Consider the following 13374-nt stretch of genomic DNA (forward strand, 5'->3'; position numbering starts at 1 on the left):
TATAGGATGCTTAGCAAAAAAACAAAAAAAGAAAAGATAGACAAAATATGACTGATAATATACCAAATGTGGTCAGGCGTGGTGGCTCATGCCTGTAATCCCAGCACTCTGGGAGGCTGAGGCCAGGCTGGTCTCAAATGGGCTGATCTCGAACTCATGACCTTGTGATCCACCTGCCTCAGCCTCCCAAAGTGCTGGGATTACAGGCGAGAGTCACTGCGCCTAGCTAGTTATTTCTTTTTCTTTTTCTTTTTTTTTTTTTGAGACGGAGTTTCGCTCTGTCGCCCAGGCTGGAGTGCAATGGCGGGATCTCAGCTTACTGCAAGCTCCGCCTCCCGGGTTTATGCCATTCTCCTGCCTCAGCCTCCGGAGTGGCTGGGACTACAGGGGCCAGCCACCTCGCCTGGCTAGTTTTTTGTATTTTTTTTAGTAGAGACGGGGGTTTCACCCTGTTAGCCAGGATGGTCTCCATCTCCTGACCTCGTGATCCGCCCGTCTCGGCCTCCCAAAGTACTGGGATTACAGGCTTGAGCCACCACGCCCGGCCGTTATTTCTTTTCTTAAAGATGCAGCTTATCACTATGGTTAAAGACATAATGGCTGGGGGCGGTGGCTCAGGCCTGTAATCCCAGCACTCTGGGAGGCGGGAGGCGGGTGAATCACCGTAAGTCAGGAGTTCGAGACCAGCCTGACGGACATGGTGAAACCCCATCTCTACTAAAAACACAAAAATTAGCCAGACGTGGTGGTGGGCGTCTGTAATCCCAGCTACTCAGACGGCTGAGGCAGGGGAATCGCTTGAACCTGGGAGGCGGAAGTTGCAGTGAGCTGAGACTGTGCTCCAGCCTGGGTAACAGAGCGATACTGCATCTCGACAACAACAATAACAAAAAGACAAACGCACAAGATTTGGGGGCTCAGTCGGGCCGGGGTTTGGTTCTCGGTTCTGTCACTTGCTAGCTGAGTGGCTTTTGGCAAGTCAGTTTATCTGCAGCTTCGTTGCTACCTCTACATAATGGAGATGAAAGTGTTCACCTCCAAGTGTGATTTTGAAGATTCAACGAGCTAATGTGAATAGAGTGTATAGCGAAGTGTTTGGCACAAAGCTAATATTGAGTCATTTATTATTACCACGGACATTAATAATCAGAGGAAAATAAGTTTTAAAGGTAAAACTTCTTTTGCGAGAAACCCTCAGGAACACAGGCAGTGGAGTGGTGAGGCAAACCCTGAGGTCAGGTTCTGAGTTCAGAACCAGAGCAAGCAGCACTCAAGTCTCCCCAGTGAAGATACTTTTGGTTGCAAGGAGCAGAAACTCCCTCACTCAGCTGGAGTCCTGAATTCATTACGATATCAGGTGTCAGGGAAACCAGGCCAAGAGATGCCACCAGCTTTCATGAAGCACCAGGATAGGAATACGGACGCTAATATACCATGACCCTCTCTTCCCATCACTTCCCTCTCGTTTCCTTCTACACCTGCTCTGGGTCCCAGGTCCACAGCATTCCAGGGTGAGTGCCTACGTTACATGTCCTCACTTCCGGCCATGTGCCGAGGCCCAATTCCTGGGGTTTCTGATTGGCCAGCTCTAGTCAGGTGTCCATCCACGGTCCAATCAGATATGACCAAGGGGGGGGAGGGGGCCATACTGCAAACATGGCTGCTTTGGGGCCTGGTTTGTGGACAGTGGGAAGTGCTGCCAAGTTTCGGGCCTGCTCTTTTCTCCTCTCTGCTCAGGCCTCTCCCTCCTCCTTCATGAGTTAGGCTGCTCTAGGCCACACGGCTGTAGTAAGTGTCCTGGGGTCACTCATGGCCGCCCTGTGTAGAAGCTCCCTGTGGGCTGTGAGTAAAGGTGATCCCCAGAGAAAGGGCTGTGCGTTGATGCCCCCAAAGGGCATCCCTTAAGTTTTCTTCGGTTTCCTGACATTTGCAACAGGACCACAGTTGGTGACTGATTCCCAGGCTGCTGGCTAGGATCTGACCCAGGCGGCACTTCTGGATTCCTAGTTTTTGCTGGAGAGGGGTTGACTCCCAGATTAACAGGCTGTCTGGCAAATGGTGGCCTTCGGCAGCACTTAGGTCCGAAAACACAAAGGTTGGGCTAAGAAAAGCATGATTAACTACACACACACACACACACACACACACACTCTGTAGAAATAAAGAAACAAAAGACTAGTGTATCTTTTAATTGTCATTTTATAGCTCCCCACCGCAGCTGCCCGCCACCCTTCCCTTCGGTGACAACACAACGTCTGCAGGCTTCAGGGGGACCAGGGAACAAAGCTGGGGCCTGGCAGCCCCACTACGCTGCTAGCCAGGGAGAACAAGTCACAATTACAAATTATCACAACAATTAGCGCCTGTACTTGGGGGAGCTGCAAATTGAGGAGGCCCCAGCTCCTCATTGTACAGGGGTCTATTTGGCAGTGACCTTGCTCTGGAGACGATGATATTCCTTCAGCCTGTAAACCAGATTCAAAACAAAGAAAAATGTAAATTAACAATAACAACACACACTGGGTTCAATTAATTCAGGCAGAACTGGGGTGTCGGGGGCAGCTGTTTGTTAAGATGTGTGTGAAGTTGTCTTTTTTTCTATTCCCTCTCCCGCCCTGGCCCCTCCTGCCCTCCAATCAGGATAATGTAATTAATTTATCTTAGGGGGAAAACATTGTTTGTCATTGTTGAAGACAAAGCGTTTAACTGGCAATGGGAGAAATGAAGAGGCCATTATGTAAGCCCTGTGTGTTCTGGGCCATTTAAAAGGGTTTATAGAGTCATAAAATACAAACAGAGGGCACAGGAGGCAGGGGAGGTGGAGGTGACTGAGGGGAAGGGAGAGGACCCTGGGCAGATGGGCGGGATTCTCCAGGCATGAGCTGCCTCCAGGGACAAGAAACTGGCTCTGGGAGAAAATGGTGGCTCTGTGCCCAGGGCATGTTGTTAGCAAGAGGAGACAGACTTGCATCATCTTCTAGATTCCAATCCCCATGAGAAGGGAGCTGGTGATGGAGAACCCACAGCAGGACAGGTCCTCCGGACTCAGCTCTACCACCTCCTAGCTGTGTGACCCTTGGAAAGTTACTTAATCACTCAGCCTGTTTCTGGGGAGTTGCAAATTTTGCGTAAGAATTAAATGAGATCCTAGGAGAGTGCCCTAGAGCAGCTTGGTCTATGTTAGCTGCTGGTGACAAACGACCCTGTTTGCTCTTGAGCACATCAGCCCTGGGCTGAGAGTGCTTGCTGCTGCCACTGCCCCCTGGCCCTTCCCACATGCCAGGGTCTCAGCCGCATGCTTGATTTCCACAGGCTCATATTGAACCTTCACTGCATCTGTGCGGCACGTACAGCTGACACCCTTTACTGGTGACTTCCAGAGGATCAAAGGTCTGAGTGACTTCAGATGATGTGCACCACCCTCCTGGGCCATGGAGATCCACGTGGCTAGGATGGCTTCCAGCTAGACCTACAGCTCAGGTATGGTGACAAAACAAAGGCTTCTCTCCACCTCTACGCTATTTCCTTGTTTAACCTGCTCTGCAAAGGCGCGCATAGTGGAGTCCCGGTGGCTTAGGGGGAGGGGAGGGCAGGTATCAGAGGCACCGGCTGGGACACAGGAACCTAGGACCCCAGTGCCTAGGACCGTCTGTTACTGTTGGCTATCAAAGCATGCCTCTGAGGATGCTATGGGCAGATGGACAGGAAAGTGGGGTTTGTCTAGGGCAGGGCAGCAGAAAGGTCCCATCAAAGCCTATCCTTTACACCTGGGGGCTTTGACGGCCCATCAGGGCCCTGAGCTTCTCACCTGAGGGAATTGATGTTGATGAACCCGGTGGCATCAATTGGCTCATAATCACCCTGCACGTTCATGCTGCAAGGAGAGTAGAAGCTTGTCAGCTCAGCCTGGCCCTGGCCTCTGCTTGAAGGGAGGACTGCTGGGGTCAGAAGTAGCCCCACCTCCCAGATACCAGGGCATTTCCCCTGCGTGGGTCCAAAACCTCCCTGCACGTCGGCTTTCCATTTAATTTCTGTACAACTCCGGGAACCCTATTCTGGACCAGGCACCAACCCAAAGGTTGGAGAGCCCTAGTGGAGCACACAGCAGCCTCTTCCCTGCTATACAATGTGGCAGGAGGCTAGGAGCAGCCGCTCCAGAACTAGCCCTATGAAATCCTACCAACCAGAGCATTCCTTCTGTAAATGGAGCACGTGTCCAAGCCAGCTGTGCCTTCGGGACTGTGTGGATGGCATCCACTGACCTGAAGGCTCAGAAGGCCTTAGGGTGTGAATTGCAACAGCACAAAGGCATTTTGCAAGCTGCAGAGAGGCCTCCAGCACTCACAGCAAGATTGGTCCACGAAGTCACCTTTCCCTCATGTGTCCAACCAGTTAGACTTCACCTAATCCATCCTGAAACCTGGGCACCCACCGCCAGTGTGTCGTGGAAAATGCTGGGTTGACTGCTGCTGTACTCAGCAGAGCAGATTTTACCTCTCTACAGTTTCTATCTCCCAGACTTCCCAGCCTTCTGCTTTGGGGCTCTCCACCCTTAGCTGTTCCTCCCAACCTTCCTCACCATGGCAGTCACTCCAGCCGGCCGACTGGGGTTTGCGTCCTGGCTCCGCCACACACCACCAGAGAGCCCAGGCCAGTATTCCTGCACTCGGAGCCTCGGTCTCGCACTTGTCAAACGCGTGGTTAGCTCTCAACGTCACTTTTGGTTCCACATGAAATAATGTAGCTGGTGCCTGGCACACGGTGAGCACCCACTAGTCCTAACGCTATTCATTCACTCATTCATTTGTTCAGGCATTTATTAAGCCTTTGCTGCCTGCCAGGTCCTGGGCCAGGTGCCAAGGAAGGAAGAGCAAGAGTGGTGTCCACAGGGAGGGGACAGATATAAGCAATCAATCACCCATTGCCTTCGTTAATTATGTTTTTGGGTTTTTTTTTTTTTTTTTTTTTTTGTGGGGGGGGGGCAGAGTCTTGCTCTGTCACCCAGACTGGAGTGCAGTGGCGCAATCTCGGCTTACTGCAAGCTCTGCCTCCTGGGTTTCCACCATTCTCCTGCTTCAGCCTCCAGAGTAGCTGGGACTACAGGCGCCTGCCACCACGCCCGGCTAATGTTTTGTATTTTTAGTAGAGATGGGGTTTCACCGTGTTAGCCAGGGTGGTCTTGATCTCCTGACCTCGTGATCTGCCCGCCTCGGCCTCCCAAAGTGCTGGGATTACAGGCGTGAGCCACCGCGCCCGGCCTCCTTCGTTAATTATGGTTGTGCTAAGCATTTAGGGCACGTGGACTCAGATGCCTCCTACTCTACAAGCCTCTGAGAGGATGGGGTCCCTTGTCACGTCCTGCTCTGAATCAGCCCCTCCTCTGCAGAATTCCAGCCCTGGGACAAAGCTGATTCAAGGTTCCCAGTGACAAGGAGGTGGCGTGTCCCCTCAGGGGCCCTCTCTAGAGAGTTGAGATTGGTGGGGGTGAGGGGAGGTTGGTGTTGGCAGGCAGGAGGATCTGCTGCTTTGAGACCCTGAGGCTGGTCCTCTGACTGCTTCTTTGTAGACTGTGGACTTTTTACAAGAACAAATGAGGTCTCTGCATCTGCCTGGTCCCAGTGACTTGTTCAGGACCCGGGCCCTGACCTTCACCAGGCCTTTAAGCCGGTGGGTGCGTGGAACTCTTTGCAAAGTCACTCCCGTACTCCTGCACCTCCTTGATCTCCCTTCCTCCCTCCTCTGTACCTCCACGGCCCCTCCAGGGCTCAGGCACTGAAGCCACTAGGAGCTTGCATTCCCTGGAAGAGGAGGAGATGCCAGACTTGCTGGCCACCCCTTTCTGTGCAGAGTCAGTGCTTAGGAAGGGTCGGACCAAACTAGACCACCAACCTCTTCAGATCCCTTTAGCAGACCCTGTTTTGGAAACCAAGCCTCAGCCCCACTGGCCTCTGTACTCAGCACAGGGAGAATGCAGGACAGAGTCCCCCCACCTCCGTGACCATCTGTCCCTTCACCTCCATCTCTCACAAGTCACAACAAACTCTCCCCATCCCGTTCCCCAAGGTGGGACCTTCCTAACTGCCCTGGCAGCCCCTGCAAAGAGGGCCCACATCCAGGGACAAGCGTCCCATGAGGCTGCTGGGAGTTCCAAGAGGGGATTTCTCAGAAACTAAAAAAAACCTCTTTTTAAAATTGTGGTTTGAAGTGAGAGGGGAGGTGGAAAAAGAGTTTACAATGAATTTTTTTTTCTTTTCTTTTTTTTTTTTTTTACCTCCCCTGACGGTCTACAGAAAACCTCTGTGCTTTTATTTTTGCTCATTCGAGTGGCTCTGACCTGCTCTATAATTACGTTACTTTCTACCGACTGTGCCGCGGCATTTCCAGCTCTGCTGCCTCTTGCGGCTTCCTCGCTGGGCCCTGTGACGCTGTCACTCAAGGGCTTTCAAGTCAGCGATGTAGAAATCAAAAAGAAAAGGGAAATGGTCGGAGACACAGTGAGAATAAATGCTCCTGCTTTTCTCTCTTTTTTCCCCCTTTCCCTTTTTACTTTATTCATTTAATCTCCCTGAGTGAGACTGTAAGGCTTAATGAAAGGTTGGACAGATTATTAGAGGCTGTTGATTTGGAGGGGGAGGGAAGAAAGAGCCAGAGAGAGAAAGAGAGAAGATAATTTGACATTTACCCCGACTGATCTAAACTGATTCAGTTGTATTTATGGCTTATAACGTGTTTAGAAAGATTGAAGGGGGGGAGAAACTCAACATGGCAAGGAGAAGGGAAAGAAAAAAATAATATTGACTGGCAAGCAAGGCTTGTACTTTAATTCCCAACCAGCCTCCAGGGGCTGGCCTCGGCCTGAGCTAAGCTGGGCCTTGGGGGACCCTTGTCCAGTGGGGGCTGTCTGTCCCACAGGGGCCTGCCCCATCTCTAGTTTGGCCCGGTGACCTCTGGAGGTGACACCTCGTCCCTTGGTGCAGGTCACTCTCATCCACGGGGTGGACACAGGAATGGCCAGTCGTTAGCTGCCACCTTGGCCCTGGCTCACCAGGACCCTCCTGCCTATCCAGGGGCTCCTCCTTGGCCACCTTCTGCCTGGTCCATCAATGAGAAATCTCCTCATGGTTCCACTTGTGTTATTTTTTTATTTTTTATTTTTATTTTTTTTAAGAGACAGTGCCTAGCTTTGTTACTAAAGCTGGAGTGCAATGGTGCAATCCTGGCTCACTGCAGCCTCCAACTCTTGGGCTCAAGTGATCCTCCTGCCTCAGCCTCCTGAGTAGCTAGGACTACAGGTGCATGCCACCATACCTGGCTAATATTTTATGTATTTATTTTTTGAGACAGGGTTTTGCTCTGTTGCCCAGGCTGGAGTACCATGGCATGGTCTTGGTTCACTGCACCCTTGATCTCTCAGGCTTAAGAGACACTCCCACTTCAGCCTCCCAAGTAGTTGGGACCACAAGCACATGCCACCACACTTAGCTAATTTTTTTATTTTTAGTAGAGATGAGGTCTCACTATGTTGCCCAGGTTGGTCTTGAACTCCTGGCCTCAAGCGATCCTCCTGCCTCAGCCTCCCAAAGAGTTGGGATTACAGGTGTACGCCATCTTGCCCAGCTAGTTCCCTTCTTGCCTCTCTCCACACTTTCCCCTAGGCAGTCTCTCTTGGCCCAGGGCTTCAGAGAACATCAAAATGCCTATGATGCTCCAGGGTCTTCAGCCTAGGTTCTCCTCAACTCTAGACCCAAGTGTCCGACGGCCTTCTAGGTAGTTTTCCCAGCTATCTCAAAAGAAACCCATGCTCATGACACCTAAATCCAAATGCACGATCCTTCCTCAACCCAGGGACTGCACCCAGCTGCTCACGACCCCAGACACTAGAGTGATTCTGGATCCTCCATCTCCCTCCACATCCAAGTCGTTTCAGTCCCTCCTCCTAGATATGTGTCACCTTCGCCTGCTGCTATCTAGTCCAGGAATCATCAGCCTGGTCCAAGCTACGGCATTTCCACAGGTGCCCTCCCGCCTACTCAAATCCGTTCTCCAGAGCAGCCAGGAGGACCCTCTAAATGCACAGATCTGATCTTGCCTTTCCCTTTAAGATCTAGCTTCGGCTCCCTCCCCCTGGCCTCTTTTGCCCTCCCAGCCCTCCCTGCTATTCACCTGTTAACTCTTTCTGCTATTGTTTGAATAGCAAAGGAGCTTCTCTACAACCCCAATTATTTTATATATATATATATATATATTTTTTTTTTTTTTTTTTTTGAGACAAGGTCTTTCTATGTTGCCCAGGCTGGTCTTGAACTCCTGGGCTCAAGCAATCCTCCCACCTTGGCCCCCTAAGGCTCCTAATTTCAGCTGAAATTACAGGCATGCACCACCCCTCCTAGCCAGTCCCAGTTATTATACCCAGCCAGACTATCCTGCATTCCTCATAGCCCGCTGCCACCTTGTCTAATTCTACATTCTGGTGATGGTTTGATCCATGCCTTTCTCCCAGCTAGCCTGTAAGTTCCACGGAAGCATAGTGGTGTCTCTCTCCTCTGTGACCATTGCTCTATCCTCTGCATGGTGCCTGACATGTGCTCAGGCACAGATGTCTTGAGGATCCAGTCAAAAGACAGGCTCTGTGCCCAAGTCGGGGTCAGGATGAGGTGTGGGGCGCCTACCTCACCAGCTCCTCGTTGTAGAGAGACAGTGGGGACTCCCGGCCGAGGATGTACACCTGGCCCTTGAGGACGGATACCTGCACTTTCCCTTCCACTCGCTCCTGGGACTTGGCAATGCAGTGACGGACAAATTCACACTCAGGGCTGTGCCAGAAACCTGCGGGGAGGAAAACGGGGTATCACTAGCAAGGCCTCCTGCACCGCAAGGGCACAGGACGGGTGCCGCATGCTTTACCCCGCCATGCAGACCATGACTGCCTCCCATGAGTCTGGTACAATGTGTGCTTGCCAGCGGCTGAGGTGAGGACCATGCTTTCATAGCCTTGGCCTCTAACCTTGCAAAGGGCCTGTGGGTCAGGAGGAGGGAAGTGACCCATGCTTCATGCCGTAGGCATTCAGGAAGCGCCACAAGCCAGCACCTGGGGACACAATGGTAAAGGGCCCCCATCCCTGGCCCAACGGACACACTAATCTTCCAGGGGAAGCAGAAGACCTCAGACAGTACTTAGAGGCACGTGCTGCCTGGGGCTTGGTGATGTGGGTGTCCAGTGCAGGCAGCTGGGTGGTGGTTCAGACCATGGCCATGCATAACCTTCCCCTCTCTGTGCCTCTGTTTCCCCATCTGTTGAGTGGGGATGTCACAGTAATATTTCATGTGGAGCCCCTAGCACTGAGCCGCACCGGCCTTAGGGGCTACCGTGAACTGGAGTCCTGGCTGGAGCCCACCCCTCGGGGTGGGCGGGCCCCTTGGAATCAGTGGGCTGTTTTCTGTGCCTGCCACTGTTTTCCTGGGCAGACAGAATATTTCTGCATAGATAAGCAGCAGCGCTGTGCTCCGGCTTTCATCTGGGCTAGCTCCCTGAATCCTCATAGACAGCCCTCTGAGAGAAACTCTCTTAGCCTTTAGCCTTTCTGGGTGGAGGAAGGGAGGCTCAGGGAAGTTAAGAAACTTCTCCAGGATCACTCAGGCTGGAAGTGGGGAGCCTCCATTTGACTTCTGTTGGCCCAAGTTGTAACAACTCTGCTTCCTATGATAAACTCGGAGCTTTCTCTATGGCCAGAACATCCCTTAGTGTGTAGGTGGGAGCAGGAGGTGCCTGAGAAACATGCTCCCTCCCCTCTCCCCCAGAGCCCTAAAGGCCAGGGAGGGGTAGCGCTCAGACCCCAGTCTGCCCCGGGCCTCTCTTTAGCCTCTTCTGAGGGAGGCTGGGACCAAGGGGCGGCAGGCAGGCAGGCTATGGCTTGGGGGAGGGACAGAGCAAGGCTAGGGTTTCCTGAAACGGAGCCGGGAAGGTGAGCCCACCTGGACAGCTGCGGGGCCAGATGGCGCGTGATCTCTTGCCCTGATAAAGGGCTGGGTCAGCCCAGGGGCTGCGGCTATTGTGGGAGGCCCAGGCCCCTGGGGGCACCTGCTGAGGGCCTCCGTGGGAAAGGGGACAGGCCTCTGGGATGGGGTCCTGGGGCTTGCAGAGGCGGGGGAGGGCCAAGCAGGGAGAGTAGAGGTTGAGCCCTTGCTCTCCAGTGTCCCATTCTTTGAGTCCACATCCCAGCCTCACCTGGACAAAGTGATGTAACCGCCCTGTGCCTCAGTTTACTCCTTTGCACAGTGAGAAAACATTACTAACCAGAGGTGGTGTGGATTCAGTGAGAGAATGCAGAGTGCAAAGCGTTTTGCATTTGCAGTTTGAACACCATGCTGTGTGCCAGCCCTCACTGTACACAGGGAGAGAGGCCCAGAGAGGGAAACAGCCTGTGCAAGGCCACACAGCAAGATTGTGGAAGAGCCCAGGTCTGATGAAGCACTCCTAACTCTGGCCCAGGGCTTTCTCCAACACACCCCGAGACCCTTGTGGAGGGGGGCCACTGATGTTCTCCCAGCCCCCATGCCCTGGTGTCCTGGGCTTGGCCATCTTTCTGACGGAGCGGGGATAATTAGCCCATTAAGTTTCCAGGCTGGAAGATAGGCAGGAGATGGAGCCAGAGATAGGACAGAGATCTCCGTGGGAGCAACTGGCCTGGGCTTTATCTCAGAATTTTCTACCTCTGCCCCACGGGGGTCTTCTGCTCAGATTTCTTTTCCCAGCAGACCCAGCCTGGGTTAGGGGACAGCGAGCCTGGCTTAAGCTGCATCGGGGGAGACCCTGCACCCCCTAGACCTGCAGATACACTGTGGGTGGGGCGTAGGGCTGAGCTGGAGAGGGACCCCTCCCCCATGCTGCTAGGCCCAACCAAACACATGCAACCTTTTCTAACTGGAGCAATTCTGTGTGTCTTGCACCTTATACCCATTGTATTGCTGAAGAAATGGAGGCGAGGCGAGAAGAGGTGAGCTATACCCTCTGGATGAGACAGCGCCACTGGGTCCTGCCAGGCTAACCCTGGATGCCATCCCTGGAGATAGTCTGCTTGAAGCCCACACAGCCAGGCCAGGAAATTTGGGAATGGTGGGAGAGGAGAGGGAGCCAGCCAGCCACAGACAGACACACAGATGCAGGGTGGCAGTGGTCACAGAACCCAGGGCCTCTAGGAGTGAGGCTGGGGCAACAGGGCTTCCCCGTGCCTCAGTCTCCCTATCTGTGCCGAGACCACAGGGGCTCTGAGGGAGCCAAGCATTACAGCAGAATGGTGGGCTTTCCACCCAGAAGCTAGACGGGACTGGGAAGAGACCCTGACGTGCCCTCAGCCTGGTGCCCTTTATTTGACAGCAGGGGAAACTGAGGCCCAGGGAAGCGACAGACCTGCTCAAGACCATTAACCCAGCCAGAGGCAAGATTCCAAGTGCCCTGCCTCCACATTGGGAAACCACGCCAGGTGCTCGCAGTTATTTCACGCACTGGAATAACCACTCGTCTGGCAGACATTGTTCCTGGGGCTTCACAGATACTCATGCTTTTAGTCCTCACCACCAGACAGGTAGAACTGTTATTCCCACTCTTCAGATGGGAAAACTGAGGCCTAGGGAGGTTAAGTACCATGATCAAGCAAAGCCCTGGTCTGTACCATTTCTGTATCCCTCACGGGGAAAATTGCATCAAACAGCCCCTCTGAGCTGTGGGGGTCAGCCTGCTGACCTTGATGTTTGTGGAGCCCTGGATGTCAGCGGACCAGGGCAAAGTTAATATTAGTGATAACCGCCAAGAAGAAGCCCCTACTGTCCCTCACCTCCACTGTGAGGTTTGGTTTCCTTTTAAGTCTCCTAATCATTGTACCTCAGTTTGGGATGTAGAGGGCTTGTCGCTGGCTGGCAGGGCAGGGACTCAAGCCAGCCAGTCCAGTGTACAGGCATCGTGACCGCAGCCAGAAGCCAAACTGTGCCCTATACCCAGGGTTCCCCTGTCTGTGCTGCTTGATCATGAGCATCCTGGAATCTGTTGGAATAACTGGGAACTTGACCACTACAGCTGGCCTGTCCCCAGCTCAAAGCTGCCCATCACCAGCCAGGAGAGCCTGGGCAAGTGTCTTCACCTGGGGGCCCCCGTTTCCTCACCTCTGCACAGCTAATATTAGATAATACCCCATCAGGTGCCCAGCTCAGAGCCTGGCAGCGGGACAGCAGGATAAGTGGCAGCCACGGCTACGGTGGGATCAGCCTCCGTGGAGGCCCTGGAGCAGCCCAGTCAGGTGCTCTCTCCTCTGCCACATCTTAATGACTTTCACTTTGTAACTAAAATCCTTCTTTCAGGGTTGCGATCCTACCAGGCTGGAAAGCCCGCAGGAGACAATGGTATTTAAGCACCTGTCTGTACCTGGGAAGGGGGACAGAACTCAGCTTCAAAGCTGCCAGGAACAATGGCAGGGAGAAATAACGCCAGCCAATAACCACCGAGCCCTCTTGAAATCCTGAGATGAGTTACAGTGATTAGGAGGCTTAAAAGGAAACAAAATCTGGGAGTGGAGGGGAAGAGGCGAGGGGAGGAGAGCTTAGCCCAGGTAGCTATTAGATTAACTATTAGATTAACTAATACTAACTTTGCACAGGTCCCCTGACATCCGGGCCCCCAAAGATGTGAGGGTCAGCCTCAGGCAGCAGCGTGTCCTCCCACAGCTCAGCGCAGCTGTTTAATGTAATGCCCAAATCAGGGGTATGTGTATGTTATGGAGTAGGGGTGGGGAGGGCCAGAGAGTCAATATTTTAGGCTCTTCGGGTCCTATGGTCTCTCAAAATGGCTCAACCTACCCTCGCCACTCCAGGGGAGCCACAGACAATGCAGAAACAAACAGCCACCTCGCTCGGCATGAGCCCCTGTGCCCAGCAACACTTGAATTTTATATAATTTGTCATGAAATAGCATTAATTTTTTTTTTTCCTCCCAATCATTTAAAAATGTAAAAACTGGCCAGATGCAGTGGCTCATGCCTGTAATCCTAGCACTTTGGGAGGCCAAGGCGGGTGGATCTCCTGAGGTCAGGAGTTTGAGACCAGCCTGGCCAATATGGTGAAACCCCAATTCTACTAAAAATACAAAAACTAGGCAGGCATGGTGGCGCATGCCTGTAATCCCAGTTACTCAGCAGGCTTAGGCAGGAGAATCACTTGAACCAGGGAGGCGGAGGTTGCAGTGGGCCAAGATCGCACCATTATACCCCAGCCCAGGCAACAAAAGTGAAAGTCTGCCCCAAATAAATAGATAAATAAGAACGTAAAAACTATTCTTAGCTCACGGGCTGAACAAAAACAGGTGACAGGCTGGATTTGACCCAGGGA

The 13374-nt window shown here is 52.8% G+C and overlaps 1 protein-coding gene across 2 annotated transcripts in view; it reads right to left on the reverse strand.

Moving 5' to 3' along the window:
• Nucleotides 1-2163: 2163 nt before the first annotated feature.
• ASS1 (argininosuccinate synthase 1) overlaps nt 2164-13374 on the reverse strand; it is a 36289-nt gene continuing 25078 nt past the window's right edge. For both annotated transcript variants that reach the window (XM_026457135.1, XM_026457136.1), the window contains exons 8-10: nt 8670-8826; nt 3809-3874; nt 2164-2465 (exon numbers count right to left, since the gene is read on the reverse strand). In XM_026457135.1, coding sequence (XP_026312920.1) covers nt 2420-2465; nt 3809-3874; nt 8670-8826 — 269 coding nt within the window. In that variant the 3' untranslated portion in view covers nt 2164-2419. The remainder of the gene's footprint in view (nt 2466-3808; nt 3875-8669; nt 8827-13374) is intronic.

This window comes from Piliocolobus tephrosceles, chromosome 14 (assembly GCF_002776525.5).
Source record: "Piliocolobus tephrosceles isolate RC106 chromosome 14, ASM277652v3, whole genome shotgun sequence".
Taxonomy (NCBI): Eukaryota; Metazoa; Chordata; class Mammalia; order Primates; family Cercopithecidae; genus Piliocolobus; species Piliocolobus tephrosceles.